Here is a 27,578-nt window from a genome sequence, read left to right on the forward strand (position 1 = left end):
ATTAGGTAAAAAAAAACAAACTACGAATATATAGTATGAATTATTTTTAATTAAAACGTTTAAGAGTATTTGTTGACAATACTTTTTATAGATATTATTAAAAAGCTGCCATTTATGCAACTGATTCTGCATTCTGTGTCTTTATCTATGGAACTATAATTTTTCTCTTGTGAGCAATACTTTAAAATCATTGAAAATGTATGAAAACATTTAAATATTATGCAACTCCATAAAGAAGTACAAGTTTTGGTTCTAAAATTATTTTTGAACAAATGGCATATCATATCATATTCAAGCCATTGCTTGAAAATCAACTATAAAAACTTATTGTAAATCAGTCGGTTTTTATCAAACATCTGCTCCTACGAAATCACAATAATTATTTAGAAACGAATTGCAGGACGTTCAAATTCTTAAAAATTTTAAATTCATTGAACACGCATATATTTCAAAAACATATTAATGATTACCCTGAGAAGCAAGAATGTTACATTATGTTGACACTTTTGATCAGTTCCCACAGTTCGTTGTACATAATAACAAAAGTAACAATAATTGCTTTCGAAATATTGTGATACATAATATTATTAAAAAATGGAGGACTTTTGATAAACGCTTAAAATAGGAAATTAAAAATTATCTTCTATAAAGATATTATGACACTATAGTTATGCCTCTTACACGCCTTACATAATCATTTTTTATAGATTACAGTAGTAGTAATCGTTCATTGTATAATATGTACAGTATATGTATCAATGATAAATACTTTGTTCAATTATTCTATGTAAAAGAAATTGTTTTTTAAAAAGAAAAATATATATTGTTCATTAAGAACAGTATAAAGATGGAACAAAGTACTTAACACTGTACAAAACTTAATATTATTATAAATAAGAATACGTACAATGCAGTACGTTTGTCTATGTTGTACCCAAGCAAGTCCCGTAATCATGTGAACAAATATTTAGAATGAACTTTTGTTAGGACATTGGTTTAATATTAACATGTATTATTTAATACGCAAGATATTCATACAACATTCACGCATACATAGATATCGCCCAAAGTATTAGAGCTGGTGATATTCTTTTATTTATATATATTAATAAAGATAAAATTAAGAACTATGGAATGTCTGAAGTATACAAAAAGAATTCATCACATAAATTAAAAATTATTAATACAATAAAATGGACTTTGTGCGGATTTCTAATGCTTAATTCACAGATTAATATAGTAATTTTACAAACACTGTTAAATAATTAAAAGAGAAAAATTTTAATACATATCATAATCATATAATAGAAATTCATTAATACTTTATTTGATTTTGATTTAAAAAAGCGATAATTTGCTAATTATATGAAATATAAACTGACAAATTTAGACAGAAAAAATATAAACAAATAAAATTATTTTATAATCCGATTAATCTATAAACTGAATTTGATACAGTATTAAATACTGTATTGATAATTACAAATTCGTTGATATTTCATGATATACATAGCAAAGAATAATCACTTTTCTTGACAATTGTTATGCACTAGGATGCACTTCTATTTTACTAATATTTATATTATTCATTATGAAAAATTGTTACATAGTTAATAGTAAAAATAAATACAGAAATGATACATTCTAACATAAAACTTATATCTCTATAAAAGTATACTTACAATTGTAAAAAAATGTTTACGATAATTGAAGTTTTATTACAATTTATCTAAATGGCTTGAATTTTATACATACGTATCACATGCATACATCTGAAATAGTAGGTATGCTTTTACATTCATACATGTTCTCTTCTTCGAATTGTATTTATTGTTATTTTATAAATAATAACTAAATACTATAAGAACAATATGAATGTAAAGCAATATGTATACAAATTATAAATAAATGCAAAAATTTGAAGATCAAAAACTTATAAATATAAATAATCAAATTTTAAAATTTCGGATAGAACAAATCCGAATTAGAAACATTTAGTAAATTGTGACTGGGTGTTTACATTTACTAGATAATTAAATAAAGGAAGAAGTGAAAATTACGAACATCACTGGAATATCATACACAAAATTTGAATATGTTATCAATTTTTTGTGCAAAGTTATTGCATTTTATAAAGGACATAAGTACATTAATATACGCACGAACTATTTTTTTCGTGCTGCTTTTTCTGCTTTTCGTCGCATCCGTTCTATTTCTTTTCTCTCTTTGCGTTCCCGGTCTGCCTGTGCTCTAAGTTCTTTCAATTTACGTTTCAAATGTGATTTTTCTTCTCCACAAATACCAAAAGCTTTGAGATCACGAGATTCAAGTCTTAAAAGGTTTCCACCATTAATTCCAGTTTCCAAAAAGCGTGATGCATAACGTTCCAAACCAATTCCTGATAGCCACTGACAAACCTAATAAAATTTTTCAAGTAATAATTGTTATTTTATAAATAATAAATATAAACAAAATAATATCTATAATATAGAATTTTGATAAAAATATATTCTTTAGTTATTTTAAATAAATATATATGTGTGTAAATATAACTTACTTGTTCTTTGGACCAATCAGTAATTGGTGCATTTTGCCAAAAGTGAGACTTTTTGTCACCTAAACCAAAGTCACTTGGATGAGGAGGCAACCAAACTTCACTCGTATCTAAATTAATATTTATGTGCATGGGAAAGATAAAAATATAATGAAAAATATATAAAATACATATATATAAAAAAAGAAAAAAAAAAGAAATAGATTGTGAATAATTGTTTGCATTGTATCATAAAAATCTAAAGTACCTGTTTTAGATGGACTAGGATCAACAGCAGGTGGGCTTACTGATCCACCAGAAGAAAGACTAGACGGTGAACTACCTGGATGATGCCAGGGTGTACTGCTACCAATTAAATTTGATGAAGGAATAGTGGCTTTTTTTACTGTACAAATAAAAAATTCACCGTAAAAAATTATTTTGAAAATAATTTTTAATAATTTATAAATTACATATTAAATATATCATAAAATTTATAAAAATACTATTATAAATATATATATAATATTATAAAATTTTACCTCTTTGATTGGCTTCATTTACAGCTTGTCGTATTTCTTCCACTAAATGATGAGTAACTAAAGTTGGATCACTAGAATGTGGATTATTTAAATCACTAAAGTCTCCAGAACTTTCTCTTGATGAAGATATGTCATTTCCACCAAGTCGTCTTTCTCTTTCTGCTAAAACTTGTTTTAATTGCTCTGCAAATGATGCTGGTGGTCCAGTTAAATCTATGAAGAATTGATAATAATTTTATATTTAAAGTTAGATATAAATTATATCCAAAAAAATAACAAAAATCCAAAAAAAGAAAAAAAATACTTTTTTGAGATTGTGGCCAACTTTGTTCTGTCATAGCTCTAACTTGTGAACTAATAGTACTATGTTGTCGAATTGTTGTCGGATGCGTAGGTTCCATATGTTTACTTTTCAATGAACTAATTGAAGAACTACTAGAATAGGAACTCAAATTTGATTGTTTTGATGTTAAATCGTTTGGTGATCTGCTACTTGTGTCCTGTGAAAGTAATTTAGAAGATGAATCCTCATCAGTATTGTCACCTGATTCATCCAAACCATAATCCTAAAATATTAAATGATTAAATAAATATATAATTTTTCCACTATACTAATAATTGTATTACATACAGAACTACTGTTACTAAGACCACCAGATCGTTTAGGAAGTTGTCGATTTGCAAGTCCTCCTCTACTGGCAAGTTCAGCTTTACTTTTTCCAGCTGAATTATCAAGTAATCGATGTGCAGGTACTGCTCGATCTAATTCTTCCTTAACAGGTAATGGAAGCGGTAATTTTCTTTCAACTGTTGCTGTTTTATCACCATCATCTGGACTACTAAGATCTGTTTCTGTATCTGAAAGTTGACAACTAGTTGATGAAGGAGGGGGAGGTAACTGTCGGCGTGACAACTGTGGTGTAACAATTCTAGCTGTAGTTCCATCATAAGGCAATCTTACTGGTAATCCAAATCTCCGTTGTGTTTCTGTTAATTCTACTTCCAATGTAATTACCTATAATTATTTATAATTTTTTTATTATATAAATTATTTTAATTTCCTTACTTTCTTAATGATAACATACCCTATCTTTTAAACTTTTAACAAGAGCATTATATTCTGTATCTTTCTCCTGTAATAATTGTTGATAAAATTCATCTCTAGCAGCGATATCTGTGCGTAATTCGCGAGCTGCTCTTCTGGCTCGAGCATATTTTTGTTGTAAAGCAGCATTTTGTGCTGTTGCTTGAGAAAGCATTTCTCGTGCCGTTACTAAATCTTGTCTAGCAGTGCCTAAAGCTCTTTCAGATTCGTGAAGTCGTAAACCAGATTCGCGCAATTTTGCTGCATATTCTTCGCTTCCAGCTCCACTGTTTTCTAAGTCTACAAGCTATAAAAAAAATTTTATTATAAATAATATACATAAATATATTAACGTAAGTATTACATATTAGTTTAATATTTTTCAATAAATCATTTTATATTTTTTAATATTATTTATAGATATTATTTATAATATTATTTATATATTAGAAACATAAAAACTATATAAAATGATAACAAATTCGACATACATACATTAAGCTGCACACAAATTCATAACTGTAAGTATATGATAGACAAGCATATTGCATTAACAAATAAATATGTAATAAATAACATAAAATTTTATATCTTATGCTATTACCTTAGCTTTGAGTTTTTCCACCTCTCCATCTGCTAATGCTAGTTTATACTGACTCTGCAAGCAGTGAACAACGAACACAGTGCATAAGCAACACCAAAATATATTCACACTTATAAACTTATGATAGAGTGCTTATAATATAGCGTTTATATAAAAATAGCAATATATATATATATACACACACACACATACACACACAAAATATTATAGTGCATATGTTCATATAACAATGCATTTTATGCAATAATAAAATACTGCAAAATATAAAATTATAATATTTCTAATTTAAAATATCTTTCTCAAATAATGAGACTATAATATACATTTTTCATTAACTACATTTATAAAAAAAAAAAAAAAAAAAAAATACTTCTAAATAAAAGCTACTATAACCAAATTATACATAAAATTATGCAAATTACATATATGCTTCATACTATATATCCATCTTATTAACAAAAAACATTTTACCTCTTGTAAAAGCAATCTTAAACTGTCAACATCACTTTGCGTTGTGGCAGATGTATGTGGTGGCATTGATGAACTGATAATAGGAGATCTACTGCGACCAGAAGGTAAATAATTTTCTATAGGACTTTGAGGAGGTTCTCCTTCCGAACACGATGACATAGCTGGAGAACCTGGTATTCCTCCTATACCTCCAACAGAAATATCTTCACTGCCTCGTTGGCTATCAGGTGAAGCATCCGAGAAATTAAGTTTTCTGAAAAAATATATTTATTTTAAAGCTTCTTAAATAATTTGATCAAGTTTTTTATTTATTAAAAATTAATTTCCTTCAGCCCTTCAAGAGGCTACGAGCCATCATTGAAGTGGCCATAAATTTTCGTCATAAACATTAGCGAGCAAGGATAAATCATCATAAAGAAATCATTTTTAAATAATATATGAATTTGTTGATTTTAAATCATACCTAGCAGAGTTAGCTTGTTCTCTTTCTTTATCTGCTTGAAGACTTTGTCGAATTAGCATAGCCACTTCTGAATTTGGATCACGTTCTCTACCAATTACAAAACGTACAAGTCCTGAAGTATTACGAAGAACACTAGCTGCATATGCTTGTGTGACTCCAACAAGAGATTTACCATCCACTTCAACAATTTGATCGTTTACTTGTATTCTGCCTTCTCGTGCAGCTGCTCCTTTTTCTGTGATTGTTTTAACAAATATACCTAATTTTTCTAATCCTGCATCTGCACCAACACCCATTCCAATAATACTTAAACCCAGACCTTCTGGACCTTTCATAAGCTCTACTGGAAATACCTAATAAATTTTTTATTACATATAATATATTATTATTAATATATTATGAAATATTAAGTATTATGAAGTATTAAGCGTGTGCATGTACATGTGTGCATGTTTGCGCGCATGCAGTAAAGTACACACTACATTTAATAATTTAATTTAAAAATTGATTTTACCTCCATTTTTTCAACTCGTTTCTCAAGTTCATATTCTGCACTAGCAGCAACAGGATCTACATCTTCATTTCGTCGATCGTATTCATTTACTGAATGTGTTGAATAAACCCTCATTGGTTTCGTATCAAATGAAACTTTAGACATTTTTTTAATGGGTACATTTGTTGGATAATCATCTTTCTCATCGTCTGATTCTGGTATTCCTGCAACTTCCATCCAAAAATGACCATCTTCAAAATAATGTACACCATTTTCAACCAATATCTAAAAAAATGTAAATTTAATTTGATTTTGTTCTTAAATTATATTTAATAAATATAAATTTTATCTATGATCTTACAACTTTGCCTGGTGTTGGAGGAACGTATTCGTCTTGATGTTCTGTTTCTGTATCATCGTTAATTTCGTAAGTATCATTCAAACTATTAACAGATCCAAGTAAACCACTTTCACTACCTGTTACAGAACCCACTTGACTCTCCGTTAACGAGTCTATCGTTAAATCGCTACGTGATCTATGGGACAAACTAAAAATCATATAAATTTAGTATTTTCCAATGAATACCCATTAAAATTTTATGCTAAATTATCACTACATATACAATTAATAAAAGTTAATAAAAATCAATATATAACATTAGCTGCAAAATAGTTTTATAAAACATAAAAAACATAAAAAACTAAACTGATTCACCTATAATCATTAGTGGTGCTATTAATAAGACTGGTATCAGGAGCAGACAAAACATCAGAAAGCCAATCTGGTGTGTTATCTTGATCATCCTTTTCCCTTTCTTTATCAATTTCTCTATTTTTATCAATAGATTCTTCACTTACAACTTCAGCATGTGTAGTGGGTGATAATAATCTTGCTATTTCTTGAGCTTCTTCGTCTGATAATAAAGCTGATCCTTGTCTAATTGATTATTCATGTGATTCACGATGCTTTTATAATTTAACATCATAATCAATGAACTAAGCATTAATGAGACAATAACAATTAACTTACCTTATTTTTTTCTCTAGGATGCTGTTTTGTCCCAATTTATTATGAGTTTGTTCGAAGTCACATTCAAATAAACATGAATAGAAGAAAATATTAGAATTTAAAATAAAAAAATAAAAATTATTAAGCTTTTTGCAAATTACTATAAAATAATTTGCTATAATTAGAATTATCAATATAAAATATAGAGATATATTTGAAAAAAATCTATATGAAAATTCTAATGCATTATACATATATAATATTATAATTTTAACTATAATATTACTATTTCATTCTTATAATATAATTTTTTCATTGTTTTTGTTAAGAATTCATTTTTATACATTTTTAAACTATTTGCTTAAATAACTTACCGTGAACTTAATAAATTTTCTGCTTCATCAGCTGTCATAGTGTCTGGTGTTACAGGAATTGTTTGATTTGTAATAGCTTTAGACAAATTTTCTGTAACAGTTTTAGAATTATTACATTCCATGGCATTTTTTGCATCCATTGCTGATATATATTCCAGATTTGTAATAGTTTTAGTATCACTAGAGTCACTATCATCATGAATACTACTTTCAGATATAATATGTTCGTTTAATTGTTTCTTTTCTGTATGATGCAAAGTTACAATAGCAGGTGATACATTTTGAGACATATTAACTTGTTGAACTGTATTTGTAAAAGTATTTTCCTGTAATCTCAATTTTGCCAGTTCAGCCTTCTGTTTTTCTTGCTCCCATGTTGTTTGTGGTTGATTTAATTCTTCTGTACTTTTATTTAAAATATTACTTATTGTTTGAGAATTGGATTTAGATGATGATACTGTATCACCTGCTAATGTTATTAATTCCTTTTTATTATTTGTTTTTGATATAAATTTAGATATATTTTCTGAGTGTAATGAAGTATCATTTAATTCTATTTCTTTGTCATTCAATTTTTCAGATAAATTCTCAGTATTATGAACACTTGAAACCACTGAACATTGACTTGTGTTTAAACTAATTTTTTCTGTTTGATCTACTTTATTATCTATTTCAGCAAAACTTGAACGTTTTCCAGAAACTTCTTCTTTATTTTTTGCTAGCTTTTCACGTACAGAGATTTTAATTTGATCATTTTTGGCATTGGATACTGTTTTTTGACATACAGTTTCAGAAAATGTATGTTTTTCATTGTTAATATTTGATTTTGATTTATCTAAAATTATATTTTGATTTTCTTCTGTAATCATTGAATTTATTCGTACATGATCTTGATTACTTTCTTGAGATACTTTATTATGGCAACTTTTTGCTGAATCAATTTTTATTAATGTATTTTCTTCTATATTTATTTTTACTTGTGGTTTAATTTCATTGTTTTGAGGAGAAATTTCTTGATTTTGTTGCATTTTCTTTACATATGGCGAAGGTATTGGTATATCCTTATGTTCTAAAGGTGGGTATTCTTGATCTGAGCTAACAACAGATGGTGGTCGTGGTCCCAGACCAGCAGCTTGAAGATCAACACGTACATGAGATCGTCGAATAATTGTTGTAGTATCTGATTCATTAAATTTTGAATTTTTTTCTAAACTATTCCTTTCAGCAATAGATTCCATATATGCTGCAGGTTTTTCTTGTTCTTCATGTTGTAAATCATAACTGTTACGACCTTAAAATATCGAAGTATTATATTATTATCTATAATGGAAAACCCATATGCTAAAACGTATATATCAATTTTTAAGAGAAGGTATAAAATACCTCGGCAATCAATGCAAAGAAGACGAAGACACATGGTATTTATATTTATATATATATATATATATATAAATATAAAATAATAAACAACTTATAAAATTAAAATGAAAAATCATATGCATAATAAAACATTTGGTTCAAGTTTATTCATTTTTTTTTAAATTAAAATTATAATTTCGAATTTTTTAAAACTTTAATATATAAAATCTTAGATAAAAATGTATTGAATATAATAAATAAAATAACATATTTTATAAAAAAATTAGAAAATTATTTTTAAAAAATTAATTTTATAACAAAATTTAAATTATTTTAAATTTGTATTTAATTTTTCTAAAAACATAATGCAAAAGATTTAACATATTACACAAGATAATTTATCCATTTATACATATAATATATATATATATATATAAATTCAATTTCATAAAATAAATTATTATAAAATTAATATTAATTTTGAATAAATTTTTTTTATAAGCAACACTGGTAAACAAAATATTAATATGTATGAAATACTTTTCTGAAATAAATGGTGTGAAGTAGAACTAGACAGAAGCAGAACAGAATACACAGATTTCTATAAATAATACCGATGAACCAGTAGGAGGAATTAACATCAAGAAGAGGAGGAAAGGGGAAAGGAGGAAAGCTTCCTCTTATACTGTTACTTTTTAGTATTTTGGCATATAGCCATAATAAAATTCCAAAATTTAAATATATTGTGAAATAATTATTTTGTAGTAATTAATAAAATATAAAATATAATAATAAAATATAAAAATCAATTATTAAAAGATAAATTTAAATTAAATGTGTGTGTGTGTGTGTGTGTGTGCGTGTGTACACACACACATACACAAAATATATTTATTATTATACATTTCCATATAGATGTGAATTATATTATTGAAAATTGATCATATACTATACCAGTTTGAAACTTTTCTGATATTTCCTTATCTGCCTTCTCTTCTTTACTATCCTTAGAAGGGGAGCTAGGGGAGCTCATACTAGAAGATGCACTATCCGTACCTCCAGAAGGTGGTCTCAATTCCGGATCCGGAGATTTTGACGGTTCAACTTTCTTTTCTTCTGACAAACTATCTTTTTTTCTCACTGTATTTATACATGGTCTGGCCCAATCTGGTCGTGGATCAGATCTTATAACTTCGCTTTTAATTTCCATTTCTTCTCTGGCACATTTTAAATCTGTAGCTTTCTTTAAAATTTCATCATTTTTAGCTAACCATTCATTTCTCCACTCAGATGTTTTGGGTGGTGAACGTATAATGTTTGAAGGATAATTTAGATATTCAGGAGCATCAAGTAAATCACTATCTTTTTTTATTTTACTTTCTACAGTCATACTAATAATATTTTCTATAGACATACTTCGTGTTGGACTAGATATGTCAGAATTTTTTTCACAAGAGGAAATATGTGATTTTGTTTGTGAATAAATATCAATACTTGAACTTGCAAAAGTACTTTTAAAAGATAAACTATTTTCAGAACTGTTAATATTTTTTGAATGATGTGTTGAATTATTTTTTGATGTATCAACATTTCGTATTTTTGCTGTAGTATTTTTTTGCACTATTGCATATTCTGGCATGCACACATCTTGCGTCTTTTCTAGCATAGGACTAGAAACATTTTTTGAAGTTTCTCGTTCTTGATTTTTTTGGAAATTTTTATTTTGTATATTTGTACTTTTTTGTACAACTGCATATTCAGGTATTGTTGATGAAGTATCAAAATATTTATTTATAGTAGCGTATTCTGGACTGCTAGGAATATCTGGAGGAGATATTGCTGCTATACTAGCTGGTCTTTCCTTTTTTGTATTTGAAGTAGAAGAGTTTCTTGTTGGTGGTGGTGGTGGAGGTGGAGATATAACTGATGATCTAACAGAACAAAAACTTGCAGATCTTGTGGCTGGATTAGCAGAAATATCTGCTGATCTTTTTGTTTCATTATCAGTATTTGTAGCATTTTGTAAATGCCCTACAGAAGCAGCTTCAACATTTATTTTATTTGCACTCTGATTTAATGAACTTTGAACTAAAGATCTATTTGGATCTGAATTGTATCTACTTGGTCTTGTTTTTGAAAAATGACTAGTCCAATTCTTTTGCTTTTCAATTAATTCTTTTGAGTTCAATCTTCTTTCTGGTTTTTCTGGTTTCTCTGGTCGATCATCCAAACGATTTTCTTTGCCATAATTTTTGTCAAATTTCCCTAATCCTGTTCGTGATTTATGTTTATCTGGCACATTATCTAAACCATGATTGTGACCATTTTCAAAATGTCTTTCAGCATTTAAGGCTGGTACACTTGCACTCCAATTGCTCAAGTGATCTCTGGTTCCTGGAGGTGATGGTGATCTAGGACGTGGTGATCTAGCTGGAGATGTACAACCTGATCCAGAATTTGCAGAGCTAGAACGTGATCTTAAGCCATGTAAATTACTAGGCTTTGTAATCCTATCCACCCTATACAAAAGTATGTTTTTAGAAATAATTAAATATGTAATAAAATAATATGTATAAATTAAATAATAATAATTTTTTATGTATTTTTTTTATATTTATTTATTTATTTATTTTTATATACTTACGGTTTATTTGGTTTATTTTCTTCTCCAAGTTTTTCAAAAAGTGCACGTGCATTATTAAATCGAGCTACATGACTTTCAGTTCTCACAACTGTAACTTGTGTTGGAGATTCTTTTAAAGGCACAGCTGGTTCCTTGAAACCATCTGATAGAATATTATTTGTCCTATGACTTAGATTATCCAATTGTGGTTTTGATTGAAAGATATTTGCAATGGCTGAAACTTTTGAGCCACCAACTCGTTTCTTTTCTTCTACTGTTGCCATGACTTATTTCCTTTAACAAGAAATAATTTAAAATAATATAACATTTAAAAATTGTTTCAGTAATTTATAAATTGAATGTAACAATTTTTTTTATAAAAATAATTTAATTATTATTATTATTAAATGCCATTATTGTCTGTACCTCTCTTTTATAAAAATGATGAGAGTTTTACAATTTAATATATTTCAGCCCATTGTTATTCATATATTTTTTATATTTATCATGTTTTTATATATTATTTTTTTCATCTGAAAAAATATTACATTAATATACATAATATAAAAGTAATTGATTATGCATGAAATAAATCAAAATACATTATTACTATATGTGTTAGTTATTGTTAACACTAAAAATATTTATGTACAAAATTATTTTATATTTAAATATAAATTTAATGTTTATAGTCATAAAATTAGATCATTGATTTTTAAACACACAGAATATATTTTTGAAATATAGAGCATATTCAATAATAATATTAATATTTTATTGTGCTATATATTAGATATATTTACTGTGATTGTCTGAAATGATTTAAGACTTAAATAGAAAGCATAGCATAAAGAGGTGGGGTCTTGTCTGGGCTTCACCCTCCTCCTATTGCCATAGCACACCATGCTCTTGCAATCAATACTTGAATCCTTTCTCTGTAGTTGAAGTATGAAAAGTGGAATATTTTATTATTATATTATATACTATGCATATTACATGCTCATCTTTATAATAATAGGTTAAAGTTAAATGTAGCTTAAAATAAATAATATAGTTAATGTAGCAAACTTTCTTTCATTTATATAATCTTTTTGAAATATTTTAAAAGTATTATTTAAAGAATTATCTTTAATATTTATTATCAATTATAATCAATTATTAAATAAAAAATTATTTACTAATATATTTATGTTTGAATGTTATTATAATGTTATTAATTATTAGATAAAAAATTATTTAATAATTAAAAATAAAGAATAAAAATAAAACCAATTATTATATGATAAATATTATTTATTTTTGATTAGTATTTATTATTTTAATAATTTTCAATATATTAAAAAAATAATATAACATATTTTTATGATTAAAACTGTTTTTAAAAGTTATATTTTAATAATATTAATAATGTTTAATATGATTATAATATGATTTATATTTAAAATATAATAAGTATACTAAAAAATTTTATTATATAATAAATAATAATTATATTAAAAGATATAAATTTAATTTATTTTAATATATTGTAAAAATAAAAATAAATTTGCAAATTTTAAATTAAATATATATTTTTTTATTATATGAGTATATTAAATATTTTATATATTAAATATTTTAATATACTTATATTACATTTGCTTGAATTTTTAATTTTGCTTAATCATTTCTCATTTTTAAATAATTAATTATTTTTCAGATTTAAATAAAAAAATGAAATATCTGCACTATATTTTAAATTTTTCAATATAATTATCAATAGTTATCATGATAACACATTAATTTTAGATTTAAAGATAAATATTAATAGATAAATGAAATTTCAAATATTATTTAAAAAGTAAATTTATGTATTTAAATATAAATGTTTCATTATATGCAATAAAAAACTTTATATACTATGTATAAACATTAAAAATCATTGGCGGATGTTATAAAATGTCAATAATTCGCAATGAGTAATCTAATAATATTTACAAAAATTAAAGTAAACGTACGTTGTATTTCGCCATTGTAAGCTATCAGACTAATGAATTTGAGTCTTACAAAAAATTTATAAGTGTTTATTATTTAAAAATTTTTTATATAACATAATTTTATAATTAATTTTTAATTTAATTATAAAATAAGTATATACATAATCAAAATTACTTTTAAATAAAATATGACAAATTGTTTATAGAAAGCATAAACTAACCAGAGGTGTCACCATGTGCACGAAACCATTTTTCCTCATAAGATGTATTTTTAGTGTTTCGTATCTTCTTTTCTCTAGCAGCACAATTTTTCTATCACATACACGAATATAACTTTAAAAATAATTCTTTATAAAATTCTAGTTAAATATGATAAGATTTAACTGTCGACTTTGTCAAAATTGCTTATATTCGTGACAGACGCTTATTTCCACAATTTTTTTTATATTTTTATGTATAATAATACTTGCACAATAATCTTAAATGCATGTAGTATTGCTACGGTATTGCTTTTAATTCTAATTCCTAAATAATCACTATTTATTTCCGGCAGTTAATTATGATTAATTTTACATCACGAAACACTTTCACAACCGGCTGTGATCTACAACCCGTGTCAACAACCCGTGAAAAATGATTCCAAGATGGTCGTTATCTTTTTTTAAAGATGGCGACCATAAATACTAGGGATTTTAATTTTAAAAGATTTTATACAAAGAAAAATATTTTATCTTTTCTATGTTCTTTATATTTATAATTTAATATTTAAATATATTGTATCAATGCTAAACAATAATATATAAATACAAATTTCGATAGTAATAAATTTCAATAATAAACTAAAAATACTATATATCTAAAAAAATACATATGTATGTATATGTAAGAACTTGATATTATCGTTATACAAAATCTTATTAATTTATATACTAAGAAAAAATATTTTTATATCAGATATGTAAGTTAATATAAATACAATTTTGGAAATAAAAAATAATAAAAATAATATTTCTCAAAGTTAATTAAAACTCTATTTTAGTTTTCGACTAATTCTTTCTATTGATCATAACGTACACGTCATATAATGGTCGCCATGGTTTATTCATCCGTGAGGAGATAATTGGATATTGTGTTTTTAAGGAAAAAAAGCACAATCCCTTGTGGAAAGTCTGCTGTGTACATCGTGCAGAGAAATAACAGAAATAAATGTTAAATACATATAGTAATCTTTGAGCATTCTTGCGTGAGGTGCGAAGTGTGTTAAGTGAAGAACGAGTGTGCACGTAAGTGTGTACGAGCTGCGTAAAGGGTTTATAACATCAAAGACTTATGTTTGCAAAATATGAACTTCTTTAATAAAATCAATGGCGAAAATGATGGTTTTGAGTATGTTTTGTGGTGCTGATGTTGCTATTAATAAAATTTACAACGAACTTTTCTAGGCATAGCCTTCGCGTTTTAAAAGACTGCATAGAGACGTCAAACGAGCATGATGTGTTATTATTTGAAATACAGAAAACTCGAAGACTCCTCGCCTCTTTTATATTAAATAGGCTAAAAAAAAATACATTTTAGCAAGACTATTTACTTATAATAAACTTTTATATACAAAGTTTGAAAGAAATACTTGTGTTCTAATAGAGCAACAAGAATTGTGTTACTATATTCTTAAATTAAAGAAAAAAAAATTTCTACAACTTTAAATATAAAACATATTTATTTTTAACTTATATATGGACATATATGCTCGTGAATTGTTAAAAAGAGGAACTTTTTCTTTCATAAACATTGTTTCTAGCGAAACAAAAACTTAGGAGTATTAGGCATAATTTGTATCTATTTGAAGCAAGAAATATTTGAAGTCTTGCAGTGATAGTAGATATATATTGAAAACTTTTATGAAACTTATAAATGTTTTAATTAAACTGCATAAGGACAATTTTAATATCAAAGTTTTTGATAAATGGACTTTTTAATCTTTTATCACAGTGACTTTAAATCGGATATCATGTGCAATCTTCTGAACTTTTCTTCTCATATACTAAAAATGTTACTACATTATTTCCTACATAATTATCATAAAATCTACAAGATCCATTCAAATATGATATTGTTCTTGGACAAATATTATTGCATACTGGATATCCATCTAGTAAGAACTTTTTTATATTTGCGTTTCAGAAAAAGTTTAAAGGCACCAGAACTGCATTGGCTTCATACAAGAAAACCCGAAAAATCCAGAAGTACAAAGCCTGGATGACGGGACAAATGACAACATACATTTGAGCAATAGTGAAAGTGATCAAATAAAAAGTGAAAATATGGACAATAATACAGATGGGGACAACTTAAATCTGAGCTGCGGCGAAAATGATATAGTGGATGAATTAAAAATTGCTGCTGATGAAACTTATGATACACGTAGTGAAGTTTCATCTAGCAGTTCAAATTCTGATTCTAGTCAACCAAGTATAAGCTCTGTTTCCACAAAATCTTCACGTGGAGATAATAAACGCAATCGTAAAAACAGAGGAAAACGTGCTAGATCCAGAGATTCTAAGTCTTCTAGTCCTGAAACAAAACGTGCAAGATCTAAAGAAAGCAAAGGAATTACTAAGAGCTATGATTATGCTACAAAATTAAATTACTTATTTAGGGATGCAAGGTTGGCTACTTTTTAAAATACAATATATTTTTTTATATGTATTTTTTTTTTATTTCATATATATAAAATTAATTTGAATTAGCATTATTTTAAATTCCTCATATAAATGTTTAGATAAGTACAATAATATAAATACCAGGAACATGTCTTAAAGTTTTTTTTATCAGATTTTTCATCATCAAATCAAACAATGCTGAAAATGTTACATTATCAAAAGCTAAAGGAGTATGGAGTACATTACCACAAAATGAAGCCAATTTAAATCAAGCTTATAGAGAATCAAGGAATGTTCTGCTTATATTTTCTGTAAAAGAATCAGGAAAATTTGCTGGTTTTGCAAGATTAAGTACAGAATCTAGAAGAGATGGAGCACCAATTTCTTGGGTTTGTATATTTAATTAAATATATATTTTCCATTAAGGATATTTATTTTATATATTATTAGGAAAAAAGTATATATAAATTTTAGGTGTTACCACCTGGATTATCTGCAAAAGCATTGGGTGGTGTATTTAAAGTTGATTGGATATGTAGGAAAGAATTACCATTTACGGCTACATTACATTTATATAATCCATGGAATGATGGTAAACAAGTAAAAATCGGACGTGATGGCCAAGAAATTGAACCAAGAGTTGCAGAAGAATTATGTAGATTATTTCCAGAAGATGAAGGTAAATTAAAATATATGTATAGTTTTTCTTATAAATAAAAGAAAATATATTTTTTAACTTATGATAAATCTTTTAGGAATTGAAATGACACCAATTTTGAGAAAATCTAAGGAAGCAGCAAAACATATTACGAAATCTCGTTCATATCGTGATAATAGGCCTGTTAATAGTAGTCCTAGATTTTTACGTTCGAGAGGTGGTAGAGGTCGTAGACTTTTCTTAACTTCACGATCTCGTTTAGCTTCATTAGCTAGAGGATCTCATTTAGCTGGTAATGAACATAGAGGATCAAGAGACCACCATCATCATCGATATGCTACTTGGTTTAATAGAAGTGATTCTCCTTATTCTAAGTACGTATGTGTTTTGATATACAATTATCTTGAATTAAATATATTATTTTTAATAATTATACAATTTATAGAGGATATGGTAGTCCAGGATTAGGTGTGGCTGCAGCAGCTGAAGCATATGTTGCAGATTATATGCGTACTATGCAACATCAGTTGCCTCCTTTACCTCCTTATGCTGCACCACATCCATATGATTCTTTACCTCCACCACCACCACCACCCAGATATTATGATGGTTTACCACTACCACCTGACTATAGCGCAGCGGCTTCTGCTCTCGAAAAACGTAGCTATGAAAGAAGTGTAGATGAATTTTTGTGGAGAACAGCAAGTCGACATAGTCGTCATAGTGATCATCGATCCTCCCGTGATCACCATCATAGATATAGAGATCGTAGATAAAAAATTTAAAAATTTTCATTAATCTTAATATCTTCATTCACTTATTCTTTCACTTTTCATTCATGCACATATTGTACGGGCTTTCGAGGTATCGTTACATTTATAATTAATAATGTTTAACCGATTAATAATTCAAACAAAAATAATTTGAAATTTTAATTATATACATACATATATATTTAGATATAACATATAATTTTTAATAGAATTGAAAAAATAGTATCGTTTTTTATGAAATGATATATTAAGAAATGTCAAATGATTCGTATTAAAATTAATGAAATTGTAAAAATAATATAATTATTTTTCTGTTATTATATCTACTTGTAATTGTAAAACGAGATGATAAAATTGAAATTATAAAATTGATTCACAATTCATCAAAATCTATTATATGCATTTATTAATGAAAAATAACTTATAAAAAATACAATATTCTTTGATTAATATACTTCATTTATTTTCTAATTTTTTTTTATTATTTCTAATTTCAATTTAAGTATTATCTATATATTTTTATAATTTTTACATATATTGATATTTGAATATTTTGTAAATAAAAAATTTTGAATTGTGAATCAATCTAATTATATATCTGTTTTTGCATTAATAGAATGAATTTTCATAATCAAATTTCATATAATTATAACATTTTGAAAGATCACTGCCTAAATCGATAAAAATTTACTTTTATAATACTGCAAAATAATAGAAATAAATAATTTACTTAATGTCATTCACAATCTTTTCACATAAAAAAGTTTATAAAAATAATCATTAAAAAAATATTTTCACAATTAACAATATAAATCACTTAAATTAACGTAATTGTTAAAATATTATTAGTTACAGAAATAGCCTAACTGCGAATACAAGTCACTGATTTATATAATACATTTTTGGCGTTATTTCGTAGTAAAGATTTAAAAAAGTAAATTGATTTTGTTTCTCTTTTACCTTTTTTATAAATATAATATTCTATTTTCTTTTTCATCATTATAGGAAACTAGGAAATTATGAAACTAAAAGATAAAATTTATCTTTCATTCCGTTCATACAGACGGATGTTTAATCTCGATAATTGACTTAGAATATATATTTCAGTTTTAATCATGTCACTTAAAATTCAATTTGTAAAATGCACATTATGTGTTATTTTATACATTATAATTTACGTTATTTTATTAAGATTAAAACAGAATTCTTATTTAACACAATATTCAAGTTCATTGTTTTTTGCAAAGTATAATCAAACAAAGCAAGAATGTTCTTTAATTTCTCAATCTGTTATAAAACCAATTAATTTAGAGATAGAACTTTTAGAGTATGATGAAATGAAAGGAGAATCAATTAATTTGCAAGTAAGTAAATCATTATATTACATTATTTAAATATAAAAAATATATATATAATATAAATTATATGTAAACAATATCAATCTTCTCTTAAATAGGAAAGTGCAACAATGTTACAACAAATTTCAAATGTATGTATGAAATATAATTTAAAAACTCCTTTAATAAGAAAACACTTTTTATATAATTCTGAACATAAAACAATGTATTGTTGGATTCGAAAAGTAGCTTCAACAAGTTTCACAAAATTATTTGCAGATTTAAAAAATCGTCTACCCACACGAAATTATTATAGGTAATTATATCTTATTAATTTTTTAATATGATTATTATTATAATTTATAAATTATTCATAGACAAATTGACATTTTGGTACCACAAACATTAAAGGAATTAGAACTTATATCAAATAACACAAAAATATTCAAACTTCTCGTGGTACGACATCCTTTTCAAAGACTTGTATCATCATATAGGTATATTATTTTTCAATGTTTCAATATATATTTAAAATATTGAATGAAATGATTTTTTTCAACTTTTTTTTTAGAGATCGAATAGCAGATAATACAAAATATACTGCACAAGCTTGGATTTATACAGAAAAAATATTTCGTTTTACGAGACCTGAATTGTTTCATTCGAATACGACAACTGGTAATTTTCGAGAAAGAGTATTTACATCTGATAAAAGGTATAATGATTATGTACAATAATAAAAATGTTTTGTTTCGTTATTAATAGTTTTTTAATATTTAATTAATTTTAATATTTCATTTCTGTGAAGATTAAAGATAATACCAACTTTTAAAGAATTTTTGGAATGGCTTTTACAAAGTTCTGAAGAAGATGTTCATTGGATTCAATATTATAAACATTGCGCTATATGTAATATACGATATAATTTCATTTTAAAATTAGACGATTATACATATGGACAAATAAATTATATTTTCTCTAAATTTGGTTTGGATAAAAATAAAGTATATTTTCCCAAGTTAGAGCAAACACGAGGTGGATATACAAACTTCGATACTACATGTAAATATTTTGCAAATTTAACACAAGATATAATTTTGAAATTATATGAAAAATATAAAATTGATTTCGAAATGTATAATTATAATGTTAATCAATATATAAATTGTGCATATAAAAAATATAAAAAATTTTAATCAAATAAAATAATATAATATTTTATAGTAAGAAAAATGTATTTATTCGTTTTTGTATAAAAATGTATACCATAACTATAATATATAAAATGGCATACTATAAACATAATATCGTATTTTTATAAATATTTGTAAAAATAAAAATACGTTTTATTTAGATAAGATTAATATTATACATATGTTCTTAGTCAAGTACACTATGAACTTATTATGAACAAAAATGTTTTTATATATGAATAGTATTAATAAAATTATATGAAAATTTTAAACATAAAATGAAACTGCTTCTAGAATTGGTACATATGTATTTTTTTTGTACAAATATATATTTTTTATATAAATTTTATTGATCAGTATATTAATTTTAGAAAATTTAACTTTGAAACTTGATCAATTTATATTTAATTCATTTACTGCGAAGTTGCAGTTGTTTGCATATTATCATCATGCACAATTAAACAATCATCATCTTCTGAATTTTTATATATTTTAATGTTTGATTTTGTATTATCATTAGTTATATCATTTTCAATAATAGAAATATCATCATCTACATTATGAACTTCCACTTTTCTTTTTTTTGGAGACACAATTTCTTCAAGAGAATTAGTTTTACGTTTCTTTACTGTATCCAATGAAACGGTTTCAGTTTCAACAATCATTACATTTTCTTCAGATGATTCCACCTGAATAAAATTTTTAATTTGTATACATATTTAAATTCGTGAACATTAACACATTTATATGTTATTTTAATTACCTGGCCATTTGAAGTAGATGGTTTTATTAAATCATTGTCTTCTTTAGGTTTGAGATCTTTTTCATCAGCTAAGATGAGAAAATCAGGACTATCACCTTTTAAACTTGGACGTTCTCTATAAATTATGGTTATAGTCAATGAATAATTCTGTTGAAAATCATCAACCTTAAGAATGGTACCATCTTTAATTCCTAATTCCTCTAAGAGTTTATCATTATTTTCTTCAGTTTCTCCTTCCTCACTACTAATAACAACAGAACCAATACCATCTATCATAACATCTGGTGCAATCATGTTCAATCTACTTTTTAATACTATTTCAAGTAATTCTTTAATTGTTGTTTTAGATGTATCTATTGCTAGTATGACTTCGGGCATAGGTGCACATACATAACATTTTGGATTTGGTGGATTAACATTTTTCTCTGGTACTAATAACTGATTACGATGATTCATTTTCGAACGCAAATATACAGATCTACATGCTTTTAAATTATTTTCAAGAATGCGGAATGCATGAAGAACAACTAAGCCAGCAACTATTGCATTTGTAGTTGCGATTGCAGGAATTATATTTCCTGCCATTGCTATAAAATATAATTAAAGTTAAAAAACTTACAACTTTTTTGTTTTCAGAATATAATGATTATTTTCTTACATTTTATATCAAACTTTGTTTTTTGAGGTATACCAAAAATATAAGCTCTTATATTAGCACATGCAGCAACAAAATTCATTGAACTTGGATCATCTTTATCCCAAATCAAATGATTATTTGATGATTTTTCTTGTGAAACTTTTAAAGTATTGCTTAAATTTTTGATTGATTCAGCAAATATTTTTCCACATTTAGAAATACTCCATCGTTGCTGATCTTTTAAACCAGGTTCATTAATTTCTTTACTGCAACCTGGTACTGTATTATGAAAAACTTTAAGAAAATATAATTATTTTTAATAAAACATAAGTTTAAAAAAATTATTCTACAAACCTCCATCTGGTAATTCTTTCCAATTTAAAGGAATAGGTGGTCTTCTTTTCTTCCATAAATTATCCATACTTAATAAATATTTTATATCATCATGAAATAATTTTGTAAATAATTTTTCTGGATCATAATTACATGATTGTGCCCAAATTTTAGTTGATGTTCTATCAACATTTCCTTTTTCATTTGATTCTGAATTTAAAGCACTTTGACCTGCAGAATCTATAATACATCATTTTTATGTACATATATATTATGTACATATTATTTTAAATATTATCCTTACCTGCTGCTTCCGGATCAGCAGTATCTGGAGAAACATCTTGATCAGGATCTTCTTCACCAAATAATTGACTATAAATTTAAAAATTTAAACAATATTTTTATATATTATATTTATACATTTATGTATATTTTTTTTAAGAAAAAAATTAATTTATAAACTTACTTGAATAAATGTTTTGCCCATACTATGCAATGAATTGGTTCACTAGGTGTATTACGAATTGTACAACCTGGAAAAGTTTTTTGTGCAGCTTTTGGTGTGCATTCATAACATTGACTTAATCCTTTTTTTATAAGTTCTACTTGACCTTCATAACCAGCTGTACCAGATTCAATTAATGGTACATCTGCTGCTAAACACATTCTATTTACATGATTTCTAGCTGTTCTATTATCAAGAGCATTCATAACTAAAGTAAATTTTTTAAAAAATGATACTCCATAATCAGAACTGTAAATAAAGATTTATAATTTATTATAAAATGTTATTTTAAGACTACTTATTAATATATATATAAAAATACTTACGTTGTAATACTGTCATGGTAATGAACTATTTTTGCATCAGGATTAAATGTTAATGCTGTTTCTCTTGCAACATCCGCTTTTGATTTTCCCACATGTTTTTTTTGAAATAAAAATTGTCTATTTAAATTACTAACATCAATTGTATCTAAATCAATCTGAAAATCATAAATGAACAATCTTGTGACAAAAATAATTATTTAATCTTAAATGCTTTTTGTTATAAAACCATAATATTATATATTCTGTTAAATATAATTATAACAATATTAATACCGGTTTCAAAATTTGTATAACAATAAATACTATTAAAAAAGAGAAAAATATATAGGTTAGAAAATTATTAAGATTCTTTAATAAATGTTGATGTACATACTATTTCAATATTAGTAAATCCTGTCATAACAAGATTTTTTAATATCTCACATCCAATTCCACCAGCACCCACAATTAATACTTTACTTTGAAGTATTGCATTTTGTAAATTTTCAGTAAAAACTCCGTTAATATTGGCCGCCATTTTTTAGGTTAAACACGACAATACACACTAACACCGTTTACGGCTATAAACGTACTAATATAAACTTTTACTTAGCTTGTACCGTTTCCTTAGTGCTTTTATCCAATCAGTTCATAATTTTTCTTATTCACATACAAATATATATATATACATAATTATAATAAATTAGAATTATATTAAAATTATTCAATATTAATAAATAAAAATAAATGTATATTTTAATATTGCATTATATTTATAAAAAATTTCTTAATAAAATAGCAATGTAGGGAATTTATAAAAGTAAGAATACACATCCTTCTTAAATATTTTGGTTTTTGATCGGTTTGAATTTAAAAAAACTATAAAAAAACAGTTTTATTAAATCATCATTAAAGCAGTATTCATTATTGACAATATGAATAGTTTCAGTGATTTAAGTCAGATTTCAGGTATATAAATTGATTATAACTTTTGAGTTAAAAAAATATTTTAATAATTAAAATATAATGTAAATATAAATAAATAATTAAAATTTATTAAATTAATTAAAATTTTATTTATTTTTAGATATACAAAGTATTTCACGAATTTCTCGAACGAATTGTAGTCGAATATTTGGTAGAATAGATTCAATGCAAAACTTATTTGAACAACAATGTAGTTTATCTTATAATACAAGTAGGAATATGACAAATCAAGGATCTAACCATTTAGAAAAAACTATAAAATATCTTATTTCTTGCGAAGACAACATAGCAGAACATATAAAAAGCAAATTAATTTTAGAATGTATAAAAGAGACATTGTTAAATGTAAAAGGAATATTATCTGATAACCTTGTTGGTAAATTAAAAGGTTTACTTTTGATTCACGAGCTTAACAAATATATGCATTTACCATCTACCTCAAAAAATATGCAAGAAGAATTAAGCATTTTGGGAATTACTGATTTACCAAAATATGATCTTAGTTATGAAGAAATGTTAGATATTAAATGTTATGTGGAAACATTATTACGAGAAAAAATACATGAATTTATATTAAGGTAGTAATATTATAATAAATTTAAAATTTATTTCATTAAAAAAAAATTAAATAAAAAATATGAAATAATTTTATTATATTTTAGATATGAACAATTAGGAGGAAACATGAAGGAAATTCTAAGATCAACTGATATTAATATATATAAAAAAACATTTGAGCCACATGAAATACAAATATTTCAATGGAAAGATAAAATTGAAGAATTGTGTGCTCAATATGAAACTGATATTGTAAAATGCAAAACTTTAATGAATGAATGGAATGAATTGAAATATAAAAATGTAAGTCAAATTTATTTAGAAAAAGCAGAACATGTATTGTTGCAAGCACAAGTTGCAGAAGTACAAGCAAAGATACTTAAGTTGTCATGTCTTATAAAAATGTACAAGGAAACTCCAATAACAATTGATGCATATAAAGCACTAAACACATTTGTAGATAAAAAAATATTTACAATAATGAATGAAATTAAAGAAAAGGAAAATTTAAAAAAACAATATGAAGAATTAGAGAATACAGAATATGATGAAATTTTAAAAACTTACTTACATTTTTGCAAAGCTATTAAGAAACAAAAACAAATTAATTTACTGGTCCAGAAATAAACGATTTTTAAATATTTATATGGAAATTTATATTTAATATTATATTAGAATAAATATAATAAATCTTATACTAGAATAAATATTTTTATTTATTTATATATGAGTTCATATAAATATTTCTATTCATAAAAAATATTCTCTTCATTTTCATTTCTATTACATTATACAATAATATTATACAATAAATAATAAGTTATATTATTAAAATTAAATAAATTTTTTAGAAATAAATAAAAATTACTAATAATCTTAAAATTATATTAAAAATCAATAGGAAGGATATATTTAAAATTATTTAAAAACATATATTTATTTTATTTATTCACTATCTGATAATGTATGTTTTTCTTGTATAGTTATGACAGGTATACAATTTTTATCAGTAAGCATTCCATGTTCTATTAAAAAGTTTTCAACATCAGAGGCATAAAAATCTTCTCCTAAATAATCTGTTATGTGAACAAAATTACCTATTATTTGACCAGCTTTATAAACTAATAAAGCTGGAACTCCTTCTTTTTTAAAATGTTTACTGAGTCCAGCTACTGAACCTATAACAAAAATATTATATACAATTTAAATTTAAATGATATAAAAGAAAAAAAAAATTTTGAGAGCAAACCTAAAATTTTACAAAATTTTACATAAGGATAATTATCTGCAACAGATATTAGAGATCCATTCATAGCTTCACAGCCAGGAATATTATTTTCATAAATATGAACAATAATTGTTATTGATTTTTCTTCATTGTCAATTGCTTCTAAAAATTGATCTGCAGTTTCTAAATTAATTATTCTGCCAAAACGAAGTTTCTCAGTTTTTGCAAGCATTTCTTTCATTCTTTGTTTTTGATATTCTAAAAGAAATTCATCAGTTAATAATTCAGCAAGATCAGGATCAGTTTGCATAATTTTTTCTTTTTCTTCATCTAAAGAACTACGACACGTTAAACTCAATTTTTTTATTAATTTAATTCTTTCCTTGTCTTGTTCATCTCTTTTTTCAGCTTGCAACTGTTTGTATCGTTGCCAATCCTTGAGATAAAATTAAAATGTATTAAGTAAAATAGGTATTGATTAAAAATTTGTTTTGACTAAAAATATTAAATATTGTAATCTTAATTTTACTTTTATAACACCCTTTGGTCCTGTGTTGCTAGAAGTACCATCCCATTCTGAAAATGATGGTTCTATAGAATCTGTAATTATTTGTGGATATTTTTCATCCTCTATTTCTTTATCAGAATCTGCAGAATCATTTTCTTCATCTTCACTAGAACTACTACAATAATAATGTAATTTTTCGCCTAAAATCTTATTTTCCAATGTTGACATATTTAATTATATTATTTGAAAGTAGTTTGCACTATTTGTTTTATTGAATATGTATTTTGAATGTTTCTTATCCTTAGAATATTTATGACATAAAATCATTTATTGGACAATAAAAGTAAAAGCACTTTATGTAAATAATATTAAAATACTATCCAGAGAAATATTGTATGAAATTTACCTAACATTACGTACAAATTTCACACATATTATATAGATAATACGAAGTTATATTATTAAGATTTTATTAAGATATTATTTTATAAGAAGTTAAAATGTGCAACAACTAAATAGCTCAAAATATCAATAGTTTTAATCAACTTACGAACATACCGTAAATATATAAGAAGTTATAATTTACTGGCTTATACATTTTAATACAACAACAAACCGATAGATGGAACATGTATATCATCTGATGATTAGATTTATTTGTTTCATGTTAGATAACATCAGTAGTTATAGTTATTGGCACGTATACCATTTATTATAAAATACCAATAGATGGAGTTACTATATATATTATTTGACGATTAGTTTCATCTCTTTATTATTAAATAGTTTCAAGTTAGTTAGATATAGTTTAGTTAGATATATTCAGTATTCAGTTTTCACAAGATTGAAAAACGTAATATTTAAACTAAAAACTCTTACATAGGAGGAAAAAAATAAAATTTTCTAATTAATTAAATAAAAAGTTAAGTTGATATTTTTTGATTATTTTTATTAAGACATACAATAAAATAAATTAAATTGCTATTTTAAATTTTAAAAATTTTTATATTATGAAAGATCAAAAGAAAAAAAAACATGAAAATTGTAAATAGATACGATATCTTTTTTATTTTAAATGTAATTTTAAATGCAAATTTAAAGTAAATTTTTTATTTAATAAGTGATCAATAAGTGATAGTGAATTAATTTAAAATTAAGAATTAAAAAATATGTTTCTTTTCTTGAAAATAGCACTTTAGTGATTAAATTAAAATTTCCGATCTCTTTAAATGAAATTATATTATTTTATACAATATAAAGTCGTTTGTGTTAATAGTGGTACAATCTAATGAATGCCAATTATTTAAACAATTCGCATAATATTGACAGAAGATTATATTTTTTAATTCTCACTAGTGATAATTTATTGGAGGTCAATGATAAATCAGAACCCCAGCAGATCATTTTTAATCAATCGTGAGGGTCGGGGAATTTCGTAATACGATACTTATATTTATCTTTAAACGCGATTAAAGCAATAATACATAAATATTGCATCGAGAATTAACTTTAGTAGTCATTAATTGCTGAAAAAAATGGAAATTTTTTTTTTCGTTAAATTTTTCTAATCTTTCGTTTTACATTTTTGTGTGATAGCTATAT

General features: G+C 24.9%; 6 protein-coding genes across 13 annotated transcripts; 3 read left to right on the forward strand and 3 right to left on the reverse strand.

The window, feature by feature from the left end:
• Positions 1–29: 29 nt before the first annotated feature.
• Positions 30–14,167, reverse strand: LOC107992441 (uncharacterized). Of its 3 annotated transcripts, XM_062080034.1 has the most exons (20): positions 13,753–14,152; positions 12,359–12,490; positions 11,982–12,088; positions 11,577–11,849; positions 9,887–11,451; positions 7,574–8,864; positions 7,221–7,241; positions 6,906–7,127; positions 6,552–6,738; positions 6,212–6,475; positions 5,698–6,050; positions 5,235–5,487; positions 4,764–4,817; positions 4,161–4,466; positions 3,707–4,090; positions 3,380–3,641; positions 3,076–3,288; positions 2,802–2,939; positions 2,558–2,664; positions 30–2,417 (listed from the first exon to the last, which is right to left on the reverse strand). In XM_062080034.1, exons 4-20 carry the CDS (start codon positions 11,837–11,839, stop codon positions 2,166–2,168), a joined length of 6,135 nt encoding a protein of 2,044 aa, XP_061936018.1. In that variant the 5' UTR covers positions 11,840–11,849; positions 11,982–12,088; positions 12,359–12,490; positions 13,753–14,152; the 3' UTR covers positions 30–2,165. The 3 variants fall into 3 exon arrangements, with proteins under 3 accessions (XP_061936018.1, XP_061936016.1, XP_061936019.1); XM_062080032.1 differs by lacking the exon at positions 12,359–12,490 and having other exon boundaries at positions 13,753–14,167; XM_062080035.1 differs by lacking the exons at positions 4,764–4,817; positions 12,359–12,490 and having other exon boundaries at positions 13,753–14,167.
• A 63-nt stretch (positions 14,168–14,230) lies between these two features.
• Positions 14,231–18,561, forward strand: LOC107992448 (YTH domain-containing protein 1). 3 transcript variants are annotated; one of them, XM_017048314.3, is made up of 7 exons: positions 14,231–14,489; positions 14,571–14,814; positions 15,713–16,196; positions 16,364–16,580; positions 16,666–16,870; positions 16,947–17,223; positions 17,295–18,561. In XM_017048314.3, exons 3-7 carry the CDS (start codon positions 15,853–15,855, stop codon positions 17,623–17,625), a joined length of 1,374 nt encoding a protein of 457 aa, XP_016903803.1. In that variant the 5' UTR covers positions 14,231–14,489; positions 14,571–14,814; positions 15,713–15,852; the 3' UTR covers positions 17,626–18,561. The 3 variants fall into 3 exon arrangements, with proteins under 3 accessions (XP_016903803.1, XP_061936035.1, XP_016903802.1); XM_017048313.3 differs by having other exon boundaries at positions 14,283–14,489; positions 14,571–14,917; XM_062080051.1 differs by having other exon boundaries at positions 14,247–14,489; positions 14,571–16,196.
• Positions 18,562–18,654: 93 nt separating this feature from the next.
• LOC107992444 (carbohydrate sulfotransferase 11-like) lies at positions 18,655–20,259 on the forward strand. The gene is made up of 5 exons (XM_017048307.3): positions 18,655–18,986; positions 19,079–19,275; positions 19,337–19,456; positions 19,531–19,674; positions 19,768–20,259. Exons 1-5 carry the CDS (start codon positions 18,738–18,740, stop codon positions 20,153–20,155), a joined length of 1,098 nt encoding a protein of 365 aa, XP_016903796.1. The 5' UTR covers positions 18,655–18,737; the 3' UTR covers positions 20,156–20,259.
• LOC107992443 (SUMO-activating enzyme subunit 2) lies at positions 20,176–23,351 on the reverse strand. Of its 4 annotated transcripts, none has more exons than XM_017048304.3 (8): positions 23,090–23,351; positions 22,717–22,871; positions 22,352–22,639; positions 22,190–22,257; positions 21,907–22,125; positions 21,574–21,846; positions 20,916–21,502; positions 20,176–20,841 (listed from the first exon to the last, which is right to left on the reverse strand). In XM_017048304.3, the coding sequence occupies exons 1-8, from the start codon at positions 23,231–23,233 to the stop codon at positions 20,566–20,568; spliced, it is 2,010 nt and encodes a 669-aa protein (XP_016903793.1). In that variant the 5' UTR covers positions 23,234–23,351; the 3' UTR covers positions 20,176–20,565. The 4 variants fall into 4 exon arrangements, with proteins under 4 accessions (XP_016903793.1, XP_061936029.1, XP_016903795.1 ...); XM_062080045.1 differs by having other exon boundaries at positions 21,574–21,831; positions 21,907–22,116; positions 23,090–23,349; XM_017048306.3 differs by having other exon boundaries at positions 21,574–21,831; positions 23,090–23,341.
• A 103-nt stretch (positions 23,352–23,454) lies between these two features.
• On the forward strand, positions 23,455–24,947 carry LOC107992431 (uncharacterized). The gene is made up of 3 exons (XM_017048284.3): positions 23,455–23,664; positions 23,783–24,260; positions 24,345–24,947. Exons 1-3 carry the CDS (start codon positions 23,631–23,633, stop codon positions 24,865–24,867), a joined length of 1,035 nt encoding a protein of 344 aa, XP_016903773.1. The 5' UTR covers positions 23,455–23,630; the 3' UTR covers positions 24,868–24,947.
• Positions 24,948–25,171: 224 nt separating this feature from the next.
• Positions 25,172–26,588, reverse strand: LOC107992428 (phosducin-like protein). The gene is made up of 3 exons (XM_017048281.3): positions 25,998–26,588; positions 25,490–25,904; positions 25,172–25,418 (listed from the first exon to the last, which is right to left on the reverse strand). Exons 1-3 carry the CDS (start codon positions 26,202–26,204, stop codon positions 25,186–25,188), a joined length of 855 nt encoding a protein of 284 aa, XP_016903770.2. The 5' UTR covers positions 26,205–26,588; the 3' UTR covers positions 25,172–25,185.
• Between the last annotated feature and the right edge of the window lie 990 nt (positions 26,589–27,578).

The sequence above is a fragment of the Apis cerana genome, linkage group LG10, assembly GCF_029169275.1.
Source record: "Apis cerana isolate GH-2021 linkage group LG10, AcerK_1.0, whole genome shotgun sequence".
In the NCBI taxonomy this organism is placed as follows: domain Eukaryota; kingdom Metazoa; phylum Arthropoda; class Insecta; order Hymenoptera; family Apidae; genus Apis; species Apis cerana.